Here is a 21,625-nt window from a genome sequence, read left to right as displayed (position 1 = left end):
TTAGTCCCATCTTCATTCCCTCTTTCAGAGGTAGTTAGCTATGCCAATTTTTTTTTTTTAAATGTAGGTTGAATAACCTCTTGGTGTCCTCACTACTGGTACAGAAATTGGCTTTCTTGGATTTCCTCTTCTGCTTTTTAGTTTCTGTGGACTTTTTGTTTTGTTTCAGTGGGGCAAGTGGTGGAAGCATTGATAAACGTATGTGTTCATCCATCATATTATTTTTTACAATTACTTAAGGCTCATACTAGGTGACAAATTGCTTATCTTTATTAACTATATGGTTATATAACCACGTGGTTGGACCTGGGGTGTATTTTACTCAAAACGGTATTCTTCCACTTTCCCAATCTATAGGTTCGTCAATTTGATGAATATCCTTCCTAAATTCTATGCCAGTCTCCTCCCTGGCAAATTATAATTAGCTAATTATAGTTAGATAATTTCTTCAATGTCTTGGGAAGAAATATACCAGGAACAACATAAAAGATGGAGTTGGCAGCCTTCAGTGGTTTTTCAAAGCCTCTGACTCTGTGGACATGAATGAGTCATAGCTAAGTCTATGAGTTGAGTTCAATACTAATCTCAGTTACTGGCCTAAAATTTAAGAAGGGGCTCTGGTTAAAGGAGAAGGTAGAAAGCCTCAAACTATCCTGCTCAGGACCCCTCTAATCTGTCTGAAAAACCACTGCTCTATGGCAAAAAAAATTGGGGGTCTAAGTCAACAATTCATTAGTCTACTGGAATGAACCTAGTATTCTTTTCTGGGAAGGATTTTGACCCTGCCCATAGTGCCTCCTTTAGTCCAACTCCAGACAGGTTTTCTTAATTAGCTCTCAAAAATGTTTACTGGATCTCTGCCACAATACTGCCCTTGTGAGAGAGGTTGTTCTTGTTTATATTATAGCATTAGATTTGGTCCACATCACATTATTTAAGGTGTAGTCTCATAGTAAGTAAATGTTAGAAATCAAAACTAGGGGAGCTATTGGAACCTGTAGGGTCAGTGGTGGGGAGGAAAGTTCTCTCTGAGACTTCAGAACAGGGGACTGTGTTCAGATAGAAATATGTATTTCCTCCCTGGAATAATATTATTAACAGAGGCTAAGGTCAATTAGTTTATCCATTCATTTGCTGTTTGATACAATCACATTTTTGAGTCCCTTCTATGTACTAGTTGGTGGTGTTAAGAGGAAAGGGACAAAGTGCATACTTTCAAGGCACTTACAGTTTGGTTGGAAAGGCAGATAGAGTAGTAAATAAATGCATGATACAGTATGTAAAATGCTAGAGATAGTTCTCGGGTATTTTTAGAGCTCAGATAAACGTTATTTAATACAGCCTGAGAAGGCTCCCCAAAGTTTCTTGAAGTGGTGATGCTTAAGCTGAATTTTAAAAGAGGAACAGGACTTAACCAGGTTAAGGAGAAAGGGTACTCAGAGGGGACAGCTTGCATAAAGGCAAGAAGGTGAGAAATGGCATGGCACTGCAGGAGAACTAAGGGCAGATCAACGCCCATAAAACCATCTAGATTGTGAAGAACTTTCTGTGTCATGTTAAGGATCTCCCAGGGGATGATGAGAAGCCACTGCAGCAAGTTAGCTGGTCATATTTGCATTGAGATAGATCACTTTGGTACGGCAGTTGTATCATAGGAGGATAAGGAGAATGGAAACAGGCCAATCAGTAGCAGGCTACTGAGATAATTCAGGTGAGAAACAGTGAAGGTGTAAATGTATAAATTACGTCAGTGACAGCAAGGATGAAGAAGAAATGACAAATGTATACATATATATTTAGAAATTAAAATGAGCAGATCTTCACAGCAACTATCAAAAATAGGCATTATTAAAATATGCAAATAACAAATGCTGGAGATGGTGTGGAGAAAAGGGAACACTCCTATACTGTTGGTGAGAATGTAAATTGGTGTAGCCACTATGGAAAACAGCATGGAGGTTCCTCCAAAAACTAAAATTAGAGTTGCCATATGATCAAGCAATCCCACTCCTGGGCAAATACCTAGACAAAACTATAATTCAAAAGGATACATGCGCTCCTATGTTCACAGCAGCACTATTCACAATAGCCAAGACATTGAAACAACCTAAATGTCCACTGACAGAGGAATGGATAAAGAAGATGTGGTACATATATACCATGGAATACTACTCAGCCACAAAAAGGAATGAAATAATGCTATTTGCAGCAACATGGATGGACCTAGAGATTATCATACTAAGTGAAATAAGTCAGAAAGAGAAAGACAAATACCATATGATATCACTTATATATGGAATCTAAAGTATGACGCAAATGAACTTATCAGAGAAACAGAAACAGACTCACAGACATAGAGAACAGACCTGTGGTTGCCAAAGAGGAGGTGGGGTCAGGGAGGGATGGATTAGGAGTTTGGGATTAGCAGATGCAAATTACTATATATAGAATGGATAAACAACAAGGTCCTACTGTACAGCACAGGAAACTATATTCAATGTCCTGTGATAAACCATAATGGAAAAGAATATGAAAAAGAATGTATATATGTATAACTGAATCACTTTGCTGTACAGCAGAAATTAACACAACATTGTAAATTGACTATACTTCAATAAAATAAATTTTACAAAATAGGCTTTATTATCATACCTAATTTGTAGATGAGAAAACTGAGACTCAGAGATTAAAAATCATGTCCTGTAGCCCATAACCAGAAATAACAGTGTTTCTATGGGAGAACCACACTCAGAGCTTCTAGCAGTCAATTTACAAAAGAACTTCTAGAATATAACACATTCATTAGTCAATGAGTGAGTACTGGTGCCAAAACAAGTACTGCAGGAAAGGTTATTAAGGAAAGGAAAGACAAGTCAGAGTGGAAGGTCAGAAAGAACATTTTCAGTAAATAACATCCACATTTGGCAAAAGAGAAAATTGATAGAGACTTAAATATACTGCTTTAAATAAGGAAGTTAATGGCCAAAAATATTGTGGAAATCCAAAGGTAATCATACTGTTTAATCCTAGGGGAAATTCTTAACAGAGATAAATGGGTGCCTTGGGAGGAACTTTCCTGTGCTATATAACTGTTGCTATCAGTGCTTGAATTGAGAGGGGAAAGAAAGGGAATGGAGAAAAAGAGCTGGCTCATTTGCAGACATAGATTTACCAGCCAATTCAGCAAATGGAAGAAGGGTAGCAGATTTCAGGCCCTCACTGGAAGCATTTTGTTAATTTAATTCAACTTGATGAAACATTTACTGAGTACCTGCTATGTTCAAGGAGATAAGCCTTGAATTGGCTTTATTACTGATACTGATAATTAACACTGCCCTTGTCAACATCTGTATCAACATGAAGTACTACTCACTAGGCCCTGTTCAGCACGCCTGGGTTAGGTGTGATTTCTACCTGGTGCTTTGGTGTACAATCTAAGCCAATATGGAGTATTGATGAGGGAAAGAAGTCTCAGTATTAGCTGATCTGGCAGTGGTGGCAGGGTTGTTAACTAATTCACATGACTAATTCAGTGTGGAAAGTAGAAAATTAAGTGAGCTGCAACATGGGTAAATGATCCCTATAGAATTTAAGCTAAATAGCTAGTTTCACTATTCTTGCTTCTCATCCTTTCTAAGTATATTATTGGGATGCACTTCTCAACTGTTTAGATGTTTCAAGTGATTCTGCTGAAGTAATAGAAGCTCTGTGATAATGAAGTCTTTTTGTTGTTTCACGATGAAAGTGAAACCTTAAGAAGTGATCCTTAGTAAAGGGTTGGTATACAAGGGAAATCATGGAATAATCCATTACCGCAACAGTGGACATAGAAATTACCATATTAGCACTTAAGAATCTTAACTTCTATGAGGTACATATATATAATGGAATACTACTCAGCCATACAAAAGAATAAAATAATGCCATTTGCAGCAACATGGATGCAACTAGAGATTATCATACTAAGTGAAGTAAGTCAGAAAGAGACAAATAATACCATGATACCACCTATACGTGGAATCTAAAATGTGACACAAAGGAGCCTATCTACAAAACAGAAACAGACTCACAGACATATAGAACAGACTTGTGGTTGCCAAGGCGGAGGGGGGTGGGAAAGGGATGGATTGGGAATCTGAAGTTAGCGGATGTAAACTATTATATATAGAATGGATAAACAACAAGGTCCTACTGTATAGAACAGGGAACTACATTCAATATCCTGTGATAAACCATAATGGAAAAGAATATAAAAAAGAATGTGTGTGTGTGCATATACATATATATGTATACATATATATGTATTTATAACTGAATCACTTTGCTATACAGCAGAAATTAACACAACATTGTAAATCAACTATACTTCAATTAAAAAAGAAAATCTTAAATTCTTAATCTAAAGACCAGAATGGCCTGAACTCCTCAGATCCTTATAAGAAAAATCCTACTTTGGACTAAGTCATACTTTGCCATGAGAATTTTACTGAACATTACAGACTATAGCTAATAAAATCTTAGTATGTTAAAGTTATGGCAGATGTTTTAAATTAATGCATATTTACTTCTTATTTTTAAAATTCTACCATTTATGGCATTAATGAAGTGTCAGTATCCTGTTCACCTTCCTAGGGATATTCAGGGCTACTGAGACATTTAATAGTCTATAGTTATTCTGCTTTTTAAAAAATAAAACAATTTATAAGACATCTAACTGAAAAAAGTCCATAGGAACAATCAACTCAATGAGACATGTTACAAGTTAGTCCCTAATGAACAAAAGAATGCAGCTGAACACAGACAGAATCCTTTGATGCCTCTAAAAGGCCCAAGAGCTTCAGAGCTCCTACTGGCTATGGGGTTGGATAGTCTGTCATTTTTCTTAATAGTTTTTACTAAAACCACAGTGCAGCAATTTCTTCATTTCCATATCTCCTGATACGGAAGTACAAGTTTACAGAGAAAGTCATTTCATGAGAGCTGAGGTTTAACCTTAAGTTTCACTCACTGTGGCCCCGAATAAACACACCCTGTGCCTGAGTTCAAAGGCCACATGGATCTTGGAAGGCTGTTAAACGTAAGTGCTCAAAGTTGAATTTCAAACGCAATGTACCAGTGATCCCTTGGCGGTGAAATTCAATGATCAAGCAGAATGCGCCAGTCATCAACAGGAAGGATAGGAGAAGGGGGGAAACTGGAGGCGGACTTGGCATTTCACACTGAGCACCATCATGGGCAAATATGGAGAGTAAAATGAAAGAGTAGGAAATGAAATATTCTTAGGATGGCTAAGATTGAGGCAACGAGTTTAAAGAGAGAAGAAACAGAAGGAAAAAACTACCATTTATTGAGAGAACATTGTATAGTAGGCACCGGATCAGGGGTCATGCGTACAGTAGTTGGCTTGATCCTCAAAGCAATCCTGTGAGGGATTTAGGACACAGACAGTATCATCGATGATATCAAAAGTGCCTTGTGCCAGGCCAAGGCCATGCTCCTCTGTTTTGTTGGTGCTGAGTAATAGAAATAAGGCAGGATTGTAACGTTAGATGTCGGTCTTGCCTCAATATTCCATGGGTAGGGCTGGGTCAGGGGAGAGAAAGTCTAGGCATGGTGTTGAAGAAAAGCATCTCTCCCCGCTTGTTTGTGGGAACAGGAGGTGGTGGGAAGAGCTTCTGGCCACTGGTGTCGCTTGTGGCAGCCATCTGTCTGTCAGTGACCCCTGTTGTGCTTCGCAGATCGAGGCAGATCCAGCAGCATATGCAAAACTCTTTTGCGGGGGCATTTCTCTAGCACACTTCCAAGATTTCTGTGAGAAGCCCAAAGGCTGTTGGCTTGAGCAAACGCGTTAATTGGGCTTGTGGTACCTTTAAACAAATAATACGATGGTGGATTTCTCATCACATTCCCTCTTTCAGAAGTAGACATGACAGAAGTTCTGAACATCTCTCTCTGGGTAAAGTTTGAGCAAATATTTTTCTTCATAAAGCTGATCCTACAGGATGGCCTTTATAATTAGTGTACGAAAAAAGACTCTGATGTTATTTCTGTTTTGATACTTACAATAATAATCCATGAATCTTAAAATGAGTGTTTCAGTGAGAATTTCTCTCTACACGGTCTTTCTCAGTATTCTGGCACCACTATTTAAAGGCTGTGGCATAAAAGGTCAAAAATCTTGTCATCATTTCTTGAGTGAAGTTCTCTATTTCCCTAAAAATTGTGCAACAGACTCTCTTGGAGAAAATGGACAGGTCCTCAGTAGGCCCAAGGAGAGAGTTTCCAATAAAGTCAGAGCGTATGCGGCCGCTTTATTCTGATCCTTTGTTCAGGCTGCCTCACCCAAATCTCCCAGAGATTCCTCATTATAAAGAGAAGAGACTTGATCTTAATTTGAAAATAGAACTATTCCGTGAAAGTGGCCAAGATAAAACCTGGGATAAAATGTAAACACCTAAAAGTATGTGTCATGGAGCTTTTAAAAATCATTCACTTGGAACCACAGGTAGCTGCATTTTTTCAGACTTAAAATGTTAAGATTCTCAATAATGAGCTATATATAGAAAGAGATATTGTTTGAACTGGCGATCCCCCCACCCCAGGTGTTAGGCTAATGACTTTATCATTTTCCTTTCAGTAAGTTTCTCATATAAAGACAATCTTTATATACAGAGACCCACTTACATAGCTTATCACCACCTTTCCTGAGGTTCAGGAATACAATAATTCAAATAATACGTTGTCTTCTAGCAACATCAGGCTTCATAATACCTCATCTTTGCTGTACACTGTGTGTTTTCGAAGAATGAGGTTCCAAAGAGATACAGAACACACAAATATTGGAAAATAAAAAGAAAGAAAAAGAAGAGAGGAAACCCCAATTGCAATTAAAATGCAATAGTCTTCCACTGCATATCCCAATGCTAGTTAATACAGACATTTCCAATAACTTTAAGTGGTGATTGTTGAAAAAAAAAGAAATCAAGTTTGCGTTTCTTAAAAGACAAGAGGGAAGAAAATGACTTGTCATATCTGGCTGGTTCAGAAATATAAAATCCAATTCTGAAGAAGTAGAGATAAGAAAAGTGCTGTGGAAGTGCCGTCAGCTCAGCAAACACCAAATAATGAACAATGCAGAGACTGTCCAGCATGATAAAATACTCTATTAGAGGGACTGTTTTTAAATGAGTGATAATTGTGGCACATCCACAGTGAAAGGTTACTGAATTTTTATCTGTAGCAAGAAGCTTTTGACAGACTTGCTGAAAAGTCACCTGTAAGTAGCACCTTCTTTAGATGAATTTGACCAAAGGGGTTTTCCAGAATGTAACACCTTTCTGACATTTACAGGATTTTTGCTTCCTTGAAGAATCTGATCAGATATTCTTGGTTTCTAGAAAAACATTTAGGTTTTTCATTAGTCTTAGAGAAAAGTCCTCATTATTCTTCCTTTCATAAAAATTGGATTACGTTGTTAGTTAAGAACTCCAGTCAAATTCACCTAGGATTCAACGACCAGACCTCAAAGATGTTAGTACACAGAATTAACTGCTATTCATAAACAACACCGTGCCTTGGAGACCTACAACTGATATATTCCTGTACCTCATATGAAGAAGAAGGGAGTTCTTTTACATTTTTATTGTATAGTTTATAAGAGTGGATATAAATTACGATATTGAATTTAGGATAATAAAGTAACTGAGAATCTTTCCCTAAACACACGACTATAAAATTTGGTTTCCAAATAGATCCTTGGCAGGGGGGGTGGAGGTTTTCCAGCTTCGGCTTCTTACAGCGGGTGAAGGTCAAGACCACCCCCTTTAAAGTGCACCCCGTGTCATTCACAGACGCATTCTGGGATGCAGCGTGCCATTTATCTCGCTGCTGTGATTTTGGCAGACAGCTAGAGAATAGCATTATCCCGGGGAGGGAAACAGAGGTGCGCTAGTTTGGTGTTCTGGGGCACACTAGCAACAGGCAATTATGTTGTTTTTCTAGACACTGTGGTCTGCACTCTGAGAACAGTAGGGTTCAATCTAGATTTTGTCACCGTCTCACTTTGACCTTGGGCCAATGGCCAAACTTCTGTTTCATGATCATGCTTTGTAAAACTGAGAGAATAAAGGCTATTAACTGCAGCTTGAGGCAGGGATAAAGGATTAAGAATGAATGATTATAAAGGTCCTTGAAAAAGTATGAAATGCAGTCTAAATGCTGAGTGCCATTGTCATCATCTTGGCATCCTCTGGGACTGTCACATGCACACACATTCACGTATACCGTCCCTTTGTTACACTTTCCCGGGGGCTGGCTGACTGCAAAGGGTCTTTGTGTACTACTGATTAATAAGTAAGCTGTCTGAAAAAGCAGATTCAGTTTACATCCAAAAATGTTTTGGAACATTTTTCTAAATCCAATCCCACAAAGCGATAGAGATTTCTTCCATTCAGTCCAGGCCAGCCCTCTATCCTCTTTCTGTTTCCCCCATCAGGATTCATCTTTCCTGGTCCCCTGCACTTGTAGTATACCCACGCTTAGTTTTGAGGGTGAAGAAATTAAAAGACTTTTTAAAAGTCTTTTAAAAGACTTTTTCTAGTGAGAGGTTCACGAAGTCATGGCTTCATGTTGGTAAGGGGGCTTATCTCACATTTTAAAGCACCCAACTATCTGAGGGCTTTTCCAGATAAGAGCTTACATTTAATAGCACAATCAGTGCCTTCAGGTACAATCTTTCACTTACTTCTCATTCATTATAAGAGGTTTTTTTTTTCTGTGTGGCGGCCAAGTCGGTCCCCTCCGATTTCTCTTTCAAAACCTGCTGCCCTAGCAGCCACTTCTCCTCACCTCCGCTCAGGGTGTCAACCCGGGTAATTCTGCATTTCCACCCTCTCCTCCGTCTGGCTCTGCTATTTCAGCATGCTATTTTAAAGCCCTCTCTTGCTTTCCACCTTCTTCTGCCTCCCCCTTTCCCCAGAGATTTTCATTCCTATTTCTTCTTCCTGTTTCCATTTTAGAGTTTTGTTTGAAGATACAATCATTCATCTGGAAGCTCCCAGTCACCACACTTAAGCCATCCATGATATTACCATATTTTCATAAAATATTTCCCTTCTCGATACAAATGTTGGCATTTTCAAAGAAACAGCCACATAATTCTTTATGAGTAGATACTTAAAACTCCAAAATTACATCAGAATGCCCACAGCACTAGCCCTCCATAGCTTCACAACTGATAATCACCTCCTTGCTAAGGGAGGTAGGGTGCTGTTTTCTAATCAGTACTCGGCACAGGACAATGGACTTGACAGATGACCAGCTGATTGACAGAAGGAACTGTATTTGCTCCTGGCATGTTTTTCAACAACATCGGAACCCTCTTTTCATAGTTTTGAAAAACAAAAAGGACAGATGTTAACAGGGTTTTAAAAGCAACCACAAGACTTGAGATAAAAGAGAACCCTGAAGGGGTGGGAGAAGGTGAAGACCCAGCATTCGGGGAGCAGAGCAATGAGCGAGAGCCCCAGTGATAGGATTCATAGTAGTAACCCCATATTAAGTTCCCACTCTGTGTCTCATGCTTAGAACTCCAAGTTCATCATCTCATGTAATGGTTACACCAACCCAGTGAGGATGCATCATCGTATCTATTTAACAAGTAAGAAGACCTATTTAGTCCAGAAAGGTGAAATCATTTTCCTCTGGTGATACAATAACTTGCCTCATTTGTCCCCAAGTGTACTTGACTTCAAAGTCAAATATGTACTATAAGCCTCCAAGACTAAAGGAGAAGCATGGGAAAGAGTCTATGAAATAAAAGAAAAACATAGAGGTTTAGAAGGAGGCAAAATGACCACGATCTAGGAGCCATGTGAGGGTATTCAATGAGAGGAAAGGGAAAAAAATAAGAAATGTTTAAAAAGGGGACTAACCCGTGTTATCAGTACTTAAGATGTACTGAGAAGAAAGGAACATGGGAACGGCATGGGTCAGCCTGAAGTTTGGATGATAATCAGTAGTAACAGTGCAGAGTACATCAATGTGGAGAAGGAGCTACAGGGGTCCAGATGTTTTTCCTTATAAAGTGAGAGAATAACCAGCATCTCCATTGTTTGTAACAACATGGGCCTCAGAAAGTTCCTAAGAACAACCAGGTGAACACCCTGAGCGCAGGGACTTTCTCCACACAAGTCTTTCTTCATGAAGATAAATTTCAATCAGCTTATAAGTAACAATAGAGTACAATTAAGACTGAAAATGAACAAAACTGAATCATCATAAAATTGTCGTTTAGTGTTTTCATTCCTACAAAACATATGATTAATTCAGAAACTGGTACAACATGGAAGTGTATTTGGACACTTTTCAAAAAAGCGATAAAGGCTCACACAAAAGTAGAAGTTGTGTCAATTAGATAAGATCAAAACAAATTCCAGATTGGACAGTAGGTGGGAAAGCCCTGAACAAGGTATTATTCCAGTGGTAATGTAATTTTCTTAGTAAACAGTATGCTCGTGAAACGAACCAATGACAATGAATTTGGAAGTTGTCAGCAATTGAGGAAGAGGAATGATAAGAGTGAAACCACAGAATGAGAGTCAGCTGAAGAAAATGACAACGAACAAGACCAAAAAATGATTATGGCAGAGAAAGCCCAACCTCGAAAAGAGGAGTCGAGACACTAAGTATGTAGAGTTAGGCTAAGCAGCTGCTGAGGAGGTGCTGTCTGATAACAGTCCACAAATATTTGAAACTTGTAAATACCGGAGCAGGAGAGAAATTACCAAACACAGAGTTTTAATTAAAAATAATCAGATGAAATCATGAAAGAAAAATTCTGGCTTAATGGATTGACAAAAGCAAAGCTGAAATGGGACAATGTCCCAGGAGATCTTGTCTAGGGACATTTTAATTCTCATTTGTGTCAAGGCAGAAAAACAAACAGCAAGGGGAGGGGGTGGGGGTCTGCATTTTATCTTCCATTTGCCATTAGGGCAGAAAAAGCCCATGATAGAGAGCTCTATTCATATTCAATTCCTATTCCACCTTCTAGAAAATGTTAAATCATAGTTGGCAATGTATAAAGGCCTCCTGGTTGGCGAAAAAACCATATACTCGAGGGATGGGGGGTGTACAGACACCTGGACCTTGTCCGTCTTTCTTTTCAGTGATATAATTGACTTGTAAACACTTCTACATTCATTCAGTTGGTTTGGCAATCACAGCCTTTTGTGTTAAGAGAGACACTGATTCCTGTGCCCTTCTCATTTCACTGATTTGAAAAAGGTAAGAGGAAGGTTTTTATTTTTAATCAGACCTGGGGGACAGTTTGGCTAACTAGGAACTGCTAAGCAGAAGTGGGCAGCTGTCCTGACTCTAGTATAGACACGAATTACAACACTCTGAGCCTGGTGTTCTCGTCTGTAAAATGGGAAGTCATGTTAACCCAAAAGATATCTCGTTAACTCAAAACATAAACTTTTGAGACTAAAACTGGCAAAATAACTATAAAGCATTTCCCAAATATAAGAGCTCTAGAAATTAAAGAAGAAATGCTGGAGGGCTCAGAAATCAGTGGGTCTCCACCTCGGCTGTTTGTTGAAATTGCCTGAGGAGACTTTTGAAAGCATGGTACTCTGGGCATCTCCCGCAGAGAGTCTGACCGGAAGCTCAATAGGTCATCCTAATACAAGCCGAGGATGAGAAGCAATCCTTTAGGACAGTGGTTCTCAACCTCTGATGTGAATGGTTTGGGGATGCCCAGGCCACATCTTGGAACGATTAAATGAAAATCTTTGGGAGTGGGGCCCAGCATCAGTATTTTTTAAAACTCCCCAACTGATTACAGTTGACATGCAGCTAACTTTGAGAATCGCTACTCTAAAAGGACATTTGTCAGGAAATAAGTTTCACTTGTAAGTGGGTTTTCAGTCAACACTGCACATTAGAAGGACCTAATGTAAATGGGGTAAAATAAAACTTTATTTTTGGTGAAGAAAAGTTCAGATAGCTCTTTTAATCTCAGCACGGCTTTGTCTGAAATTAATAGGGTACATTTAGGGAATAAATTAATATTAATTTCCCTATTATATAATAGGGAAATTAATAGCATACATTTACTAAGGATTGTTTAGCGCGTGTGGCAACTAAGAAGTAGCTGCAGGCCCGAATCGAGTGGCTCAGGGCAGAAAAACACATCTCCTTCCGTAGGCCTTTCAGACCCACAAGATTATAATCTTCATCAACTGCATAATTGTGACGACTATTTTTTTAAGCAGCTATTCAACTTGTCCAAACATTGGGCTTATAATAGATGCATTCATCATGTTAAAAAATGGTCACTAGAAAGAGAGACAAAAGCAGTTTGTGGTGGGAAAGTGGAAAGTCGATCTAGAGTTCAGAAGGAACTGTCTAGAGGGGACTATATGAATCGGAGGCACAAAAATCAATCCCAGAACATCACTAGTGATAAGTCACATTGATAGCAGTTATCCTTGATAGATGCGATGAGAATGTTTTTATCTTTGTGGTTTTCCTTCCCCAAACCCACCAGCCCTGTCTAATCATGAAAAGAGATTAGACAAACCCGTATTGAAGGACATTCTGCAAAATATCTGACCAGTATTCCTTTAAACTGTTAAGGTCGAGGGCTTTCCTGGTGGCACAGTGGTTGAGAATCCGCCTGCCGATGCAGGGGACACGGGTTCGTGCCCTGGTCCGGGAGGATCCCACATGCCGCGGAGAGGCTGGACCCATGAGCCATGGCCGCTGAGCCTGCGCGTCCGGAGCCTGCACGTCCGGAGCCTGTGCTCCGCAACGGGAGAGCCCACAACAGTGAGAGGCCCGCGTACCGCAAAAAAAAAAAAAAAAAAAAACCAAAACAAACAAACAAAAAAACTGTTAAGGTCATCATAAACAAGGAAAGTCTAGGAAACTTTCACAGTCTAAATGAGGCTAAAGAGACAACGACTAAATGTATTATGATATCCTAGAGATGGGATCTTGGAACAGAAAAAGGACATCAGATAAAAACTAAGGAAATGTGAATACAGACCTTAGTTAATAATAATGTATCAATATTGGCTCATCTGTTGCGACAAATGTAAGATGTTAACAACTGGGAAAACTGGGTATGAGATACACAGGAATTCTGTACTACCTTTGCAACTTTACTCAAAATCTGGAAGTATTCTAAATTAAAATTTTTCTTAAAAAATCAATCTCTGGACATATTAACATTCATCAGTGAACTGAGGTGTGGAATTACATTAGTAGCTGGAATCTTTGAGAACTGTGAGTGAAGTGTAATGATTGGGCAGCAGCCAGGTTTGAAACAAGCAAAAAAGAAGCCATAGTCATTTCATATTGGTTGACTTGAACATTTCTAAAAATAATTCAATCAAGTAATAAAGTAACCAAATTGCAACAGAAGTCATCTGATGGTGTGCAAATCTGCCAATAATATGAAATTACATTCCTGCAGTCGTGAAGCATATGCCCTATCTTGTGCCTATGCTGTGAGAAATAAACGATTCTGAACAAATTATATAAATATAGCATAGGACAGTGTTTACCAGAAGTTGTTCCATAAAAGAAAAGTCCTGTAAGATGCTCTGGGGCGAGAGAATTCCATTGATAAAGACGTTTGGGAAACACTGCATTGCTGTAATTACTCCGTTGACATAAAAAGACTTTAAAAGTTTTACTGTATGCAGGAAGTACATTTAAGGTTCTTCAATCTAATGGGTCTCAAGTGTATTTGACCACTAAACTCTTTTCCCTTTAGCATCAATAGAAAAAATTTTGGACAAAGCCAGGCCTAACACATACTTCTCTGTCAGGGGATCTGGAGACTGAACAAGTAAAGTATTTATCCATGTCTTGATAGAACTAGGTGGACATTTCAAGTATGTTTCAAAAAGCTAACTGTATGAACTGGCATTATTTTAGAACTTTATCAGTAGCGAACTAAGTGTTGATCTATAGCACAATCCCAAAGAACTTTCTGTGATGATGGAAATGTTCTACAACCTCGCTAATACAGTGGCCACTGAACATCTGAAATGTGGCTAGTGTGACTAAGCAAATGTATTTTATATTTCAGTTAGTTTTAATTAATTTCAATGGCCACACAAGGTTAGTGGCTGCTGCCATAGGAGAGTGCAGTAGCTAGAAGATATTCTGTTAACATGATAACGAGACAGGTAGAGTTTCTAACTTTGATAATATTTGTAGAACAAAAAAAGAGGGAGAAAAATTAATAAGATATTTTATTACAAGTAAGATGATATTCAAAAAGGGATATGTGCAATAGTTCCGTATATTTAAAGCACAGAAAGTCTGGTTACACACAAGACGATGATCAGAAATGATCAGGAGTTGACTGTAGGCATTAAAGTGCTTTCATCAAAAAAAAAAAATATGATGACCTTCCTGGATGGTTTAATAGGAATAGGGTATGAATGGAACTGTTATCACTGCCAGTACTTAACCTCGGTAACGGTCAAGACAATGATGTAGTAGAGAGAAAATTAAAGTGGCAATTTGAGGGCTTGTTTCCATACCAGTTCAGGCAGAGACATGCAGAGTGACCATTCTGAAGCCTTGATTCCTCCATGTGCAAAATATCTGAGTTAGACCAGATGATTTCTAAGATCCCTAATAATAGTTCTGCTTTAAGAAAGAAGTATAATTTGCACACTTATGTGTCACTGCAGCATTATTCACAATAGCCAAGAGGTGAGTGAACTCTGAATGTCCACTAACAGATGCCTGGATAAAGAAAATGTCGTATATCCATACAACAGAATGTTATTCAGCCTTAAAAAAGAAGGAAATCCGGTCATATGCTGTAACACTTTGAGGACACTAGGCTACATGAAATAAGCCAGTCACAAAAAGACAAATACTGCACGATTCCACTTATAAGGGCGCATCTAAAAGTAGTCAAACTCATAGAAATGGAAAGTGGTTACCAGGGATTGGGGGAGAGGGGGAAATACGGTATTTATTGTTCAGTGGGTACAGAGTTTCAGTTATGTGAGATGAAAAAGTTCCAGAGATCTGTTGCATAGTAATAAATACAGAGTTCACGTGACTACTGTACTGCACACTTAAAAACAGTTAAAATGGTGTGTTTGATGTTATGTATATCTTACCACAATACAAGAAAAAAGAAGTATATAAATAACTGCATAACTAATACTGCAATTCATGAACCAATTCCAGGAACCAAAATTATGAGATTTATTTGACCCTGTGGTTTTGCAAAAAAAAAAAAAAAAAGATTACAGTATGACTTTTTATTATCAATGCACGTGGGCACAGCAAGAACTGCGGTAACAGGAGCTGAGGGAGCCAGAAGGGGATACAACTGGTGTTGAAGGAACCTGCAACATGCGCCACATTCACAAAGGCTAACAGTCAAACCACCATCCGAGAGTGTAAGCAGACTTGAGCCGGATCTGGGCTCCTACTTCTGCTAGATTTGGTTGCCCTGGACTCAGAGACTGGGTGGGACCCTCAGGCCAAAAGTTTTTAATATCCAGAGATGGGCAGGTAGAGACCAGGGAAATGTTTTCAGACACATTAAAGTATTTCATAGAAAAAATATTCAACATTTAATTTCTGAAGAATAGGACAGAAGAAAGAGGTTTAGACTGAAGCAAAGGGATTTTAATAAAAAACAGATGACCTCCTCGATGGTAAGGTTACTTAAAGAGCAGAATATATAATCAAGGAGGTTTTAGATTCTCTAACCCTGGAGATTTTTTTTTTTTACAGAATCCGAGAAAGAGAGGAGGTGTCCCCTTGAGGAAGCAAATGCAGTCAAAACAAGCTCTGGAGCCCCCTTCAAGTTCTCTGTACCCTATTTTTAAAGGCAACACATCCTTAAAACAAAGGGATAAAATAGAAAAGAAAATCATTAGTGTTCCAATTGAATACACTCTTAATTTTTATCTAGGTCACTATTTTCTGAGAATTTTCTTAACCATAACAGGTAATCTCAGACTTCTTATTTAGGATTGTTACAAACAGCAGATATTACAGATACTATCCTGTGCCTTTACTACAAGGTTGAAATTGTGATCAATGAGAGAAAATATGCATAAACCTAGATCCTGAATGCCCAACGCTACATATGATTCTGCTCAGCTTCCTTGCACTGAAAGCATATTTGTTAAAACAGACCCTGAACATAAAGACATTCTAGAAGTGGGAGTGGGAGACTGAGTTGTGGGTAAAGAGTCAGAAAACTAGGCATATACAGAGAAAGCCTGAGAGACCCATGAGAGGAGGTCAAGTTAGGTCAATCCAAGTCTTCTCTAGGACTGTTTCAGGAGCTGTTGGCAAAAATGCTCTTTTTGTCTGGGATCAAATAATCTTGGGGCTGCTGGTAACCAAGGATGTTGCCATACGAAAAGGTCTTATCTGAGACGGAAAGCAATAAAGGAAATACACCAAAAATAGAGAAAGTGGGGGAGAGAGAGCAGGTGTGTAAACATGTCTGTTACATGGTGTTATCTTGTGAACCTCTGGATCCAGCCACACCTGAAGTCTTTTGATTTACCAGTTTTATAAATTGATGCATTCTTTTTCTTTTAATTGGGCTGTGACTTTCAACAGAAAGAATCTTAAGTAGAACAGGGTTAAGGAAGGCTGAGCAGGGGAATACCAGGAGAAATGGAGCAGGAACCATGGACTGTGAAAGTTAAGAGCAGTGCCTTTGGAGTAGTCAGGATCTACAGGAGGTGAGGAGACTCTTTTAAATGTAAAGAACACAGAGTGATGCTTAGGCAAATACTAAAAGAGATGGAAAAACTGTCTTTGAAAAAATGGTCAACTCTTATCTCCTGGGCAAGTGGCCAGCCATTCTCTGCCATTAAAATGCAATACTCTCTTCACTATGACATGAGATATTTCAGGTGGAGGAGAATACTGCTATTAATATCTAAAGAGATTTTCTACTATGAAAATAATTTTCTGCAAACTTCCTCCATTCCATTCTACTAGTAGCTTCTTAATTATAAGAAAGCATGGCATTTACCATACCAAATAGTTAAAGGATGTGGACAAGAAAAGAAACTTCTATGCTTCTTTTCTTGCCTTTTCCCCATCCTGAGTCTCTGTGAGTGCTAGACAACAGTCTGGCATTTTCTTCATGCTATCGAGTCTCCAGACTTGGCAACACTTTTGTTGAGGTAATCATTTGGTTCACTTTTCAAAAGAATAATAAAGAGCTGTCCTTTATTCCCTTTCTAAAGTCACACTGACATGGCCAATCAAAGTAACCCATTCCCTGCTTTGTTCAAATTATAAACATCAGTGGGCATCCCTCCTGGGAATTCAAAGAACAGCCCCGTGTGGGTGAGCAAGGCATATTGTTAGCAGAATAAACCAGGTTTGCTGGATGCTCTGTTTTTACAGAGACAACATAAGTAGTGATTACAGTTCACTTGGGCTTTGCACTGATCGTCAAAATGCTAACAGTCACTTAAATCACTCACTGGCTGGAATAATCACCCTGAAAGGAACTGAGAGGGTACAGCCTATAAAATGGAACTGAGCACATGAGAGGTATTAATGGGCATGGGACAAGAGGTCTCTGTCAGAATAACAGAGGTGCTGGAAGACGTGAATTAGACATCAGCTGTACTAGGGACTCTCGGTGACGTGAACAGAACAGGTAAATGGTGCAATTACAAAGTTGACCGTAACTCACAGAGCATCTTTCTCTTTTTGAGAACAGCTGAAGCCAGGTTAGACTGTGTGAATCACTCAGTGGCTTGCTGTGGAGGCTGTGTCCTATTCTGCCTCGTGGAGCTCTTTTAGGATGGACAGAACAGAAACCTGGGAGGCTGTGCTGCCAAAATAAGAGACTGCATTATGAAATACTGGACTTCGATGGCCCACCGAACGAGAGGACTCCTGCCAATCATCACTGACAAACCAACCCAAGCAGCCCTACATTTGCAAGAGTCAAAGGAAACTAGGAAAAGAGGCCTCTGGTCCCTTTCCAGAGCTGTTTATTTTGCAACTAGCAAAAGGGAGTCAGCTCTTGCTGACTTTTTTTTTTTTTTTTTGGTGGAGTCGGGTGAGTCTGGGAGATAAAATGGCTTATTCTGACTACTACTTGTGACAGGTTCCCTGATATGAGGTCGTTATAAAGTTGAAAACCTCTCAAGGATACCTACATAGGCAGAGTCTGCTCAGACCCGATACTGAGTCCAAACTATCCTTAGTAGGTGAATACATTTCTAAGAATAAACATGTACAATTTTATCATCAGCTAAAAGTACTATTTTAAATACTAAAAAGTGCAAACATAAGAGTATAAATAAAAAGTAATATTTGAAGATTTCTAAAGCAGAATACGTAATCTCAGAAGCCCCCTCCTTCCATCTGCTTTCCTCACCCCCTGTTGACCCCCAGGACAGCTACACAATCAGCATGAGATCATAAGTAAGTGAGCATTCAAAGGTCTCCTAGACTCTGCCCGTGGGGCCTGCATTTCAGGGCATAATTTACTCTGGTTTATTTCATCCACATCTTCTCCCTCTCTGGGCTGGAAATCATGGTTAATCAACCAATAATAACTTTTCAAGAGACAATGATAAAAAATAACTTTCTTTGAAGTCCACAGTCCAAATAATACAAGTTTTTTCCTTCTAACAATCTTCTAACAGTTCGTTCTAATACCAACTTCAGAGCTGATTCAGTTTCTTTCATGTTCTTGCTGTGATTTTGCTTTTTTCTATCCTGTTTTCTGTCCCTCCATTCATGCATTCAAATCTCCCATCTCCTTTATTCCTTCTTCATATCATTTTTTCTTTGCCTTTAACTGTTTAACACTTCTGAACTAATGCTTTTAAAAAACATTTGTGCTATACTTATTGAATAAAGTTTATGTGTCCCAAAGTTTTCAAATTATTTTTGAAATAATTGGTCATTGGTCCTTGATAGAAAAAGGTTTCCCATTTTTACTTCAGACCCTATTCCTTAATTTCCTTGAGATGTATAATGAGGTTATCTTTCAGCCATCTCTTTTCCAGAATAAATGTTTTTCTCATTGTCTCTGTTTTCTAGCAACTTGATCACTTCTATTATTCTCTTTTTAGATACTTTTTCATTCGTTTTCTATCAGTTAAAATGAAAACATCAACTGCGTGCTCAGCTTTGAGCTCTGAGACACAGTTTCTACCCTTGAAAAGTTGTAAGAAGGACAAAATGTATTGCTTTCTGTGCTAAGACACAGTGGTTCAATCTTACACAATCCGGTGTTTCTAAGGTTTAACATCAAGCTATGTTAACATGGGCCTTTTTGGCTTCCCACGCCCCACGTGGGGAAGCTGAGATTACTTCCTTTCACAGAATGACAAAGTACCAGAGGCTCAGCACAAGCAGAATTCTTGCACAGATCTTCCAACAACTCGGACATGTCCCCTTACGGCATTTCAAATGAAAGTATTCAGTCTAGTTCCTCAGCTGTCCCCACAGGAACCACCCTGCTGGTACTTACTCTGGGATGTAGAAAGATTGGAGAAAGCCGACTTTGTTCGACCTGCTAACCATTCCAAGCTCTCATGCATGTTGGCCAAGGCTTTGAGGTCGCTGACATCACGGAGGATGTCCTGTGGAGGGATTAATTTATCACCCAGGTTCCCAATAAGAACTTCTGACTCCTTGCCAAAGGCTGCTCTGCAAAACAAATCAGAAACACACTTTACTTATAGCATGGAAAAGATAGGGGTGGACAAGACATTCTAAGGCATGTCTAGCAAAATGGTTGTTATTGTCACTATATTACAGCATGCTATTTTTCCTAGGTTTAATTTTGTGAGAACATTATCTTATACATAAACTGCCTTCAAATTACTCTTGTAGGAGAAAGAGTTCGTGGAAGAAGAATGAAGCGACTCTGATGCTTGTACCCTCAACCAGCATGGGCCTGACCTATACAGTGATGGTCCCTGGGGATGGCTTTGATGCCTGCTCTTTTGTAGGTTTTTCCCTTACCTCTTCTGCTATGGAAGTTGAAGAACAGCTTAGGGTGTTAAGTATATACACGGTTTGAAGGTGATTATAATATATAAAACAAACACATTCACCTGGCAGCTTGAAAATCTTTTAACCTTTTCAAAAGCGGAGGGCACAGCCTCTTTGAGAAAGCAGATTATAGTTGAGATGGATGACAGGCCTCATTCATTCATTTATTCATTCATTCATTTACTTGTTCTAACACGGATCTGAGGCAAGGAAGCTACACAGCGTCAAGGCATTCATTATTCGGACAGAGAAACGAGTACGAATCAATGAGGGATCCTTTCACTGGCTGAAAAAACATAATCAAGTAGATTTCACATACAGTCCAGTGTCTTCACAATGTTTTTGTTTTGGGGGGCTTGAAAAATCACGTTATGTGGGGTTAGAGAAGAATGACATTGGAAGGGGTCCTAAAGACCATATGGCACAGCCAAGGCACAGATGGAGAAATGGAGGCTGATGTTCTGCCTACAGGACACACAAGAACTGACCCATAGTTCTCTTTCTTTCAAAAACAGGGCTGAAATGACACAAGATGACTGAAGATGTTAGGGAGAAAAATCATGTCTTTTCAGGAAAGTTATACAGAGGTGGGTAAGCAGAGATGATGCTGCCGGAAGGTAGAACAGGTAGCTGAATAGTTTTCTGTTAAGTCCCAAAACTTTTAAAACTCACAACACCTTAAGTTAACAGAAGCAAGGGCGTTATTTCAATAGAACAAACCAAACCAAGTTTCAAGCAAGCAGTGGTTATTAGCAGCTGACACATAGTCAGAGTGGTGCTTAACTGACACAGGAATGTAGTGCTCAGCACTACAGCAGACACTCAAGGTTGAAAGAGGTTAACTGCTCCGAATTAAGTGCCTATTCAATTATTATTAAATGCTACCAAGCAGTGACTCATGATAAGGCTTCTTGCTTCAACAGAGGGTAACATTTTTTATGGGAAACTCACGATTGAGTTGGTTAAGTTGTGGCTACGAAGGCAATAACAGTGCAGTGAACAGAGCATGGGAACCCCGGGTGTGCAAACAAACCTTATTCGGGGGTCCTGTAATAGGGCTTGGGTGGGGCCTGAAACGCTACATTTCTGATGAGGTTTAGTCTCCTTATGGGGGAAGCATGCTTTCTTTGAATAATAAGGGTTACAGCACAGGCTTCTAAGTCAGGCAGACCTGGGTCTGAATCCTAAATCTGCCACTCACTCACTGTGTGATGCTGCTTAACTGCCCTGAGCACTGTTAGCTAGGGGTAATAGTACCGACCTCATATGAAATAATGTAAGATGTAGATGAGGTGATTTAAAGATCTTTACTGGGAAAATTTCAGTTATTACAAAAGGAGAGAGAAGAGTATATAAATAATAACAAACTTCCATATACCCATTGCTCAGCTTCAATTATTAGCAACTCATGGTGAGTACTATTTCATTTATCCATATCTACTCCCCATCCCCCTTGGAGTATTTTGAAGCAAACCATTCAGGTGATGTGAAGTGCGTAACACAGTGCATGGAACTGGGTAAAAGCTAGTAAGTTGTAGTTATTATTATTCTTAGGTCTGCTGAGATGGCTGGTTTATTT

At 39.1% G+C, this 21,625-nt stretch overlaps 1 protein-coding gene across 4 annotated transcripts in view; it reads right to left on the bottom strand.

The window, feature by feature from the left end:
• EXOC4 (exocyst complex component 4) overlaps window positions 1–21,625 on the bottom strand; it is an 831,307-nt gene that overhangs the window by 106,882 nt on the left and 702,800 nt on the right. For all 4 annotated transcript variants that reach the window (XM_079931122.1, XM_079931120.1, XM_079931121.1 and 1 more), the window contains exon 14: window positions 19,520–19,698. In XM_079931122.1, the coding sequence (XP_079787248.1) occupies window positions 19,520–19,698 (179 nt within the window). The remainder of the gene's footprint in view (window positions 1–19,519; window positions 19,699–21,625) is intronic.

Source organism: Stenella coeruleoalba (assembly GCF_951394435.1).
Source record: "Stenella coeruleoalba genome assembly, chromosome: 9".
Lineage (NCBI taxonomy): Eukaryota > Metazoa > Chordata > Mammalia > Artiodactyla > Delphinidae > Stenella > Stenella coeruleoalba.
Note: the sequence above shows the minus strand (reverse complement) of the source record. Positions and strands in the feature narration are given on the sequence as shown.